This window comes from Oncorhynchus nerka, linkage group LG26, assembly GCF_034236695.1.
Source record: "Oncorhynchus nerka isolate Pitt River linkage group LG26, Oner_Uvic_2.0, whole genome shotgun sequence".
In the NCBI taxonomy this organism is placed as follows: domain Eukaryota; kingdom Metazoa; phylum Chordata; class Actinopteri; order Salmoniformes; family Salmonidae; genus Oncorhynchus; species Oncorhynchus nerka.
In genome coordinates, this window is record NC_088421.1 from 25,601,766 (window position 1) to 25,609,817 (window position 8,052).

General features: G+C 41.4%; 1 protein-coding gene across 1 annotated transcript; it reads left to right on the forward strand.

The window, feature by feature from the left end:
• Window positions 1–344: 344 nt before the first annotated feature.
• On the forward strand, window positions 345–5,757 carry LOC115110806 (cytochrome c oxidase subunit NDUFA4-like). Its single transcript, XM_029636714.2, has 4 exons — window positions 345–497; window positions 4,729–4,814; window positions 5,007–5,067; window positions 5,489–5,757. Exons 1-4 carry the CDS (start codon window positions 456–458, stop codon window positions 5,543–5,545), a joined length of 246 nt encoding a protein of 81 aa, XP_029492574.1. The 5' UTR covers window positions 345–455; the 3' UTR covers window positions 5,546–5,757.
• The last annotated feature ends 2,295 nt before the right edge of the window (window positions 5,758–8,052 follow it).

An 8,052-nucleotide genomic window follows, 5' to 3' on the forward strand; every position in this document is an offset into this window, starting at 1 on the left:
CCACAGATAGAACAATGAGACAGATATTTCGCCGGATGTATAAATGTGAAGCATCCGGTTGATGTTTCCACTCACAACCAGATATGGTGACGAGAGGAAGCAAATTTTCTCATCGCTGAAACATTTTATCTCCATACAGGTTTCTGTTTCCAAAACTAGAATCTATAGACTTGACCCTTTGCCAAATAAAAAGAAAATGCATTGTTTATAGAAGAAGTGCAAGGGCGAATGGATCTCACTGGCTCGTGATTTGCTCCCACCTCCTTGCTTGTTCGACCCATTATGATTCGTTCATCTGCTCCTATTGGAAACGACAGACTGTGGTCTATCTTGGGTCAGTTATAAAAAGCATTTATGTCTCTGAAACGTATCTGAAAATACGCTCAGTTACTGCCTGGCAAGGCCTACATTAATCCGGTTATTGCTGTACAAATTGGGAGAAGTAAACCCTCGCAATGCTGAGCACAGTTAGCCGGCAACTTAAAAGCCACCCAGCAGTAAGTACATGTGAATTCGGGAAGTTTGCTAAATCGTATAGATTTTTTGGGGGGGAGATTTGCGTCGTTCTAACGTTAACTTCGAAGCTAACCTCGATTTTTACTACGTTACTCGTTTCCCCCAAATGTCGCATTTTTGTCATGTATTGTTGAGTGATTGGAAAATGACAAGTTCGAATATAACGATATGGTGTTTGCTGCATTGATCTTTGATTGACAAGTGATGGCATTTACCACAGACCGAAACGGCCCTGTGTGCTAACTTGTTAGCTACTGTAGCCAGTGTGGGTTATGTACTTGAAAGGGCAAGGACTCAAACATGATTGAATGTATAGTTACTATTATTTACACTTCAAGTGGGAGGGCGCGAGCGTGTCTAACTAACGTTAGATGGTTAGTTGCTGGAATTGCGACCTGGCGAAAAAAGGCCTCAACTCGGTCAAGGACGAGGCGGTTAACCGAGGGCATAACGTTACTATGTCAGAGTCAGGACCCGGTGTAGTGGCCCTTTATTGAAAAAGGTTAACTAGCTATTGTCTTGTTTTGCACTTTGTTCAAAATAATAAAATGCAGTACTACAGGATTTTTCTTAACGTAGCTCTTTATTAGCTAGCTATAACTGGCATGTTCACGTATCTTTTTAAAAATTTTTCATTTTTTTATTAACAACAAATCAATACATAAAGCACATGAGGGAACACAAGCATATATAGATTACAAACAATAGACAATCGAGCTAGGGTAGTGGTTAGAGCGTTGGACTAGTAACCGAAAGGTTGCAAGTTCGAATCCCCGAGCTGACAAGGTACAAATCTGTCGTTCTGCCCCTGAACAGGCACTGTTCCTAGGCCGTCATTGAAAATAAGAATTTGTTCTTAACTGACTTGCCTAGTAAATAAAATAAAGGAAAATAAAAAAGTGGGTACAATATCACATTACAATTACACAAGGACCTTAAGGGACATGCATATACTTACGATTCTAACAGATTTTTGTTAGTAGAGCATTTAACCGTCTTAAAATACAGTTCAATTTCTTTTTGTAGGGTACGAAAATGTGGTTTTCTGTTTGTAAATTTACATTTGTGTATATGAAATTTGGCCAAAAGAATAATGAAATGTTCACGTATCGCCAACCAGGATCAAACTGCCCATGACCTAAACATTTGGATGGTCTTAACCAATCATAGCACTGTATGATATGGCGGTAAAATGCATCCAATTACAATTCAGTATGTTTACACATATGAATATTACAGCTATGAAAGCACTTTTTTTTTTAAATCAAGGTTGAAATCGGATAACTGTAGTCTCGGGACTTTGGCGAAAGCAATCCGGTTGATTTAAATATTTTTAGACGACCCTCGGTCCTGCCATTACGCTCCTGACGTTGCAGGTAATAGGCTACACCAGGGTTCGGGAGTCTTTTTCATGTGGAGTGCCAATTTACAATTGATCTAACCAGTCATGTTTTTCATGCACATTTTCGTGGAACAGTTTAATTTCCATTACAATAACGTATTTGTTTAGTATTGCTAACTAGGTAAAAATAATCAACATAAAGCCAACAAATTACATTGCAAGTAAAAAATATCCTGATAAATATCATGTGAATCACATTTGCTATGCATGGAGTTTTGTTCATTTCATGTTCTTCAATAGCTTTAATCTCTCTACTCTGTCTGCAACTTGAAACATTGTATTAACTGGGTCTGGCCCACAGTTTGAACTGGCAACTATATCAACTCTTCTAGGTCTTCCAGAGGTTAATGAGCCACTGGATCAGAGCATTACTTTTTATTTTCACGCCGAGGCTCGGTGGTTATCGAAAGTGAGCAAGCTGGAAAGATTTTTCGAATACAGTTTGGAACTAACTATTGTCATTCTCAATGGATGTTAAGTTAACAGACTGTAGACTTGCTGTTTGAGGAAGAAAAAAAGACTGAGAAGATCCACAGCTTAGTGGTGGTGCGTTAAGACCATCAGAAATGGGGAACATTCATACATTTGCGTGAAGGCCAGGTAGCCTAGATTTACTTCTGTGTAATCAGGTGTGTGTCCTTACTCAACATTGACAGGAGCGCTCCAAACAAAATACAATGAATAAATTGACAACTTGTAAATGGAATGAAATAAGTGTAGCATAAATTGTGAACTCTGCAAACGTGTCCGCTCTGACAATGAGAATGGTAAACGACTAATAATATATTTTATTAACATAAATTACCGTAACCAAACGAAGAAAGATTAGGAACGATTGGAATTAATGTCAAATGTACCACTGGTCATAAACGTCCCCTTTTCAGGACCCTGTCTTTCAAAGATAATTTGTAAAAATCCAAATAAATTCACAGATCTTCATTGTAAAGGGGTTGATCAGTTTCCCATGCTTGTTCAATGAACCATCAACGATTAATGAACATGCACCTGTGGAATGGTCGTTAAGACAATAACAGCTTACAGACTGTAGGAAATTAAGGTCACAGTTATGAAAACCTAGGACACTAAAAGAGGCCTTTCTACTGACTGGAAAAACACCAAAAGAAAGATGCCCAGGGTCCCTGCTCATCTGAGTGAATGTGCCATAGGCACACTGCGAGGAGGCATGAGGACTGTAGATGTGGCCAGGGCAATAAATTGCAATGTCCGTACTGTGAGATGCCTAAGACGGCGCTACAGGGAGACAGGACGGACAGCTGATCGTCACGGTGGCAGACCACGTGTAACAACACCTGCACAGGATCGGTACATCCGAACATCACATCTGTGGGACAGGTACAGGGTGGTAACAACTGCCCGAGTAACACCAAGAACACACAATCCCTCCATCAATGCTCAGACTGTCTGCAATGTGCTGAGAGGGGCTGGACTGAGGGCTTGTAGGCCTGTTGCAAGTCCTCACCAGACATCACCTGCAACATCGTCGCCTAGGGGCACAAACCCACTGGGCCAAACAGGACTGGAAAAAAGTCTCAAAAAGTGCTCTTCACTGACGAGTCGCGGTTTTGTCTCACCAGAGGTGATGGTTGGAATCGCGTTTATTGTCGAAGGAATGAGGGTTACACCGAGGCCTGTACTCTGGAGCGGGATCGATTTTCAAGGTGGAGGGTCCGTTATGGTCTGGGCCGGTGTGTCACAGCATCAGACTGAGCTTGTTGTCATTGCAGGCAATCTCAACGCTGTGCATTACAGGCAAGAAATCCTCCTCCTTCATGTGGTACGCTTCATGCAGGCTCATCCTGACATGACCCTCCAGCATGACGATGCCATACTGCTCATTCTGTGTGTGATTTCCTGCATGACAGGAATGTCAGTGCCACGGCCAGCGAAGAGCCCGGATCTCAATCCCATTGATCATGACTGGGACCTGTTGGATCGGAGGGTGAGGGCTATGGCCGTTTCCCCCAGAAATGTCCAGGAACTTGCATGTGTCTTGGTAGAAGAGTGGGGTAACATCTCACAGCAAGAACTGGCAAATCTGGTGCAGTACATGAGGACTGCAGCTGGTAGCCACACTAGATTCTGTTTCTATTCTGTTTCTGTTAGTCACATGTCTGTGGTACTTATTCAGTTTGTCTCAGTTGTTGGATCTCATGTTCATACAAATATTTACACATGTTAAGTTTGCTTAAAATAAATGCAGTTGACAGTGAGAGGATTTTTTTTTTTTTTTTGCTGAGTTTATATGTAATCGTGACTTGAAAGACTCTCAAAGGGCAAACCAATTCACACAATGAAGTTATGAAACAATGAATGCATATTACCTGAATTGGCGGTAGAGAGCAGATTCTGGAGAGACACAAACCTTGAACATCTAAGCCACACTTACCTTCACTCAACATTTTTCATTATACCTAAGACACATTTTCTTCACACATACTGTAGGCCAAAGGAATACTCTCACAATCAGCTTCATGTCCAAAGCAGTAGCCATTTATGGAAAACCAATGGAATTTCATTTTGTTTTCAAAATGATCTCAAATACCCTCACGGCACCTGTCTTGCGCTGCCAATGCTCATCTTAGTGTGATGAACTGTGCCATCCCCAGCGGCCTCCGCAATGCCTTAATCCACTGAGACGGGCACGAATCAGACCGGTGTCTACTGTGCCATTAAAAAAATCTATCGACCAAACAATCGACCAGTTGACTGAATGGGGTCAGCCATATTTCCCTTGATTGCCACCTTACCCTGTCCTCTATTTCCCCCTAACTATTTTCTATTCCCTCCAGCTGATCCCCCTTTTCATCTTCATCGGTGGTGGGACAGTTATGTCTGGAGCGTATCTCTTGCGCCTGGCAATGGGACCCCATGTCAGGTAAGGGCCCTTGTAGAACACGCTGCTAATAAGGCTCCATTCCAAATGGAAACCGTCTGAAATGAGATCCACATAGTAACTGGATTGACCTTGAGTGTTTTAGTCATAAGTTAGACGCCGGTGGCAATTTCAATGTGCAGGACGGGTATATTGCTATTAGTTTAACTTTTCATTTCAATATGTATGTTGTAGTTGGAATCGCAATGGCAACCCCGAGCCATGGAACAAGACAGAACCCACACAGCAGCACAAGGTAGGTCACTCACTTACAGGATGATCCGTTATGTCTGGATTAATGTATCACGATGGTCAGTGCATTAAACGTGGTCTCTGCTGCACCTGGTAGTGAGCAGAGGTTGTACAGCGCAGTGAGGGAACATGTTAATGTAGTGGCTTGAGCCAAAAATGTAATTGAGCTGTCGTCTGATTCCACTCATCCCATAGTTGAATTAATTATACAGTATAATCCTGTTAGTTTAGTAAGTAATCTGATCAACCAATCTAATTGTCAGTCACAACAACAAAGCAAGTTTGACACTGACTGAATAACAAACCTGGGAATGATTTTGAAAGTAAAGGCAGGTTTTTGCTTAGAATAACTGTTTTTCATCAATATTTGATCCCTGATGGTCTTAAACTCCTTAAACTTTATTGTTCCTCTATTTCATTCATAGTTTTACTCAGTGAACATGGACTACAGCAAGCTGAAGAAAGAGGGTCCTGACTTCTAAACTCTTCTGCTGGACCAAAGGCTTGAGGAAAAAAATGACTTATTCTGACACTGACTTCCCTTACACCTCTAACTTGAAACCAGTGGATGCAAAGAGGCTAAACCGCACAACTTCTGTCCCCTTTGACCTTTTAACAGTCTCTTTTTTCCCCCTCATACCTCATGGTCGTGCAGCAATAAAGTGAAGGAGTCTTTTCTCCTGTGTACAGAGAATTATGTCTTTCTTTGTAGTTGGTGTTCAAAGGGATTCAGGATTGACTTAATCCTAAAACATGATATTCTGGTACCAAGTTATAGGTTTGTTCTGGTTTGAAATCATGAAGTCAGTCATTTTTGTTAGCCCACACTAGCTTGACTGTCAATATTTTGCTCTTGGTTTTTGCCTCATGACACCTTTTGTCGTCCTTGCCCTCCTTTTCCGCCTGGCGGCTCTGTCTGCGTACATGTATATCATAATACGCTTGACTACGGTCCAGTATGTCATTTACAGTATGACAACATGCTTGGTCCTGCATATGCTCACCCACAAGTTATCAGATGAGCCCTTGACATGCTCGTGCTGTGTGCCTTTGATAGATCTTCACATGGTCTGACCATCTGTTCAAGGCTGCACTGCACCATTATAGGCCATGTTGTCTGAAGGTCTGCAATCACTCACTGACTAAAACCAGGCAGGTGGGAGTAAAGGATAATAGACAAACTATAAAGGTTGGCCTTGTATTAGCAACCAATAAAGCAATGATAATGTTCCCGAGAGTAATAAACAGAGCAGATAAAACCGGCTTCTCAGGGAGACTGGTGCGGAGGTGTTTCTCCTAGAATGTCATGGCTCTGCCTGATGAGTTTGTGAATGTCATCAGGTCACACTGCGTCTCTCAGGCTGGGAAAACTCTGAAAAGGATGTGCAGCCAACACAACACTGGAAATGTCAAGGATGGCTTCACATTGGAATAAAAATGCCCCCACCCTCTTAAAGGCTGGAACAGGCTTTGTCTCCAATACAATAGTTGTTTAAGTTAAGAGAACTTTCCTTCACACCACTTTGATTACGCTGAAATATTCAGGCTGTAGAAAACTAATCTGTAGACTACTTTCTGTGCTTAATCAGAGACCACTGTAATTGGGGACATTATTATTTTTCTGACAGTGAGATCTCTGCTTAGTCATACAAAATATTGTCACAATATAAAATTGGATATATATTATTGGTCCTCTTTATGTGGGGACGGCTCCCTAGAACTGGAAGAACAGTCAATAGTGAGAAACCGTCTGAGTGCACTGTACAAAGAAAAGTTTGCATGACTTCAAGGGTCCTAACCACTGGCCAGCATTGTTAACCTTTTTCACATGACCTCTTAGTCACCTCTGCCAGCAACACCAAAGACTAGCAACACACTGTCCATCCAGAATTGACTTTTTATTTAACAAGGCAAGTCAGTTAAGAACAAATTCTTATTTACAATGACAGCCTACCGGGGAACAGTGGGTTAACTGCCTTGTTCAGGGACAGAACAGATTTTTACCTTGTCAGCTCCGGGAGTCGATCCAGCAACCTTTTGGTTACTGGCCCAAGGCTCTAACCACTAGGCTACCTGCCGCCCCATATACCTATCTCCTGCTTCATATTTTCTGACAATCAGAGTAGCTACTTGGGATGCTTCCACCACAGTTTGTGTGTGTGTGCACACAGGTACTAATGACATATGTACTTTATGCTATGCAAAGTTTTATACTTTTTTATTTATAGTACCAGTCAAAAGTTTGGACACAACTACTAGTTTCAGAGTTGTAATTTATTTGTACTATTTTCTACATTGTAAAATAATAGTGAAGACATCAAAACTATGAAATATCACATATCATGTAGTAACCCAAAAAGTGTGAAACAAATTATTATATTTGAGATTCTTCAAAGTAGCCACCCTTTGCCTTGATGACAACTTTGCACACTCTTGGAATTCAGATTCACCTAGAATGCTCCTTGGTAACTACATTATTTCATGTGTTATTTCATAGTTTGTATGTCTTCACTATTATTCTACAATTTAGAAAATAATCCAAATAAAGAAAAACCCTTGAATGAGTAGGTGTGTCCAAACGTTTGACTGGTACTGCATGTCTGTACTCGATAGACATTAGTTCTGTCACACAGGCATGTTTAGGTTACATAGCAGTTTAACCTGGTATAATGTATCACTGGATGGCACTCAGCATTTGATGCCAATCCCAGACACCCAGGCAATCTGAGTCACATGATAATACATGCATGCACACACAGGCCAGCAGGGTTTCAATAACAGCATGAACAATACAGAGATCTGTCTCCATGTTTGGTGAGTAGTGAATCTGAAGGTATTACGAATCGGTGGTTTCACTGGTAAACGCAGCAACACTGTGGTCACATAGTTCACATGCCACCAGCCCACTTTCATTAGTTTTCAGATTCAATATACAACAGCAATAATTCTGCAATGCCCCCCTCCCTCCTTTGCTCATTCCCTCAACATC

Coding starts and splice junctions, on each gene's coding strand:
- LOC115110806 (XM_029636714.2), top strand. CDS start 456: ATGCTGAGCACAGTTAGCCGGCAACTTAAAAGCCACCCAGCA. Junction 4,815..5,006: donor GCAATGGGACCCCATGTCAG/GTAAGGGCCCTT, acceptor TGTATGTTGTAG/TTGGAATCGCAATGGCAACC. Junction 5,068..5,488: donor AACCCACACAGCAGCACAAG/GTAGGTCACTCA, acceptor TTTCATTCATAG/TTTTACTCAGTGAACATGGA.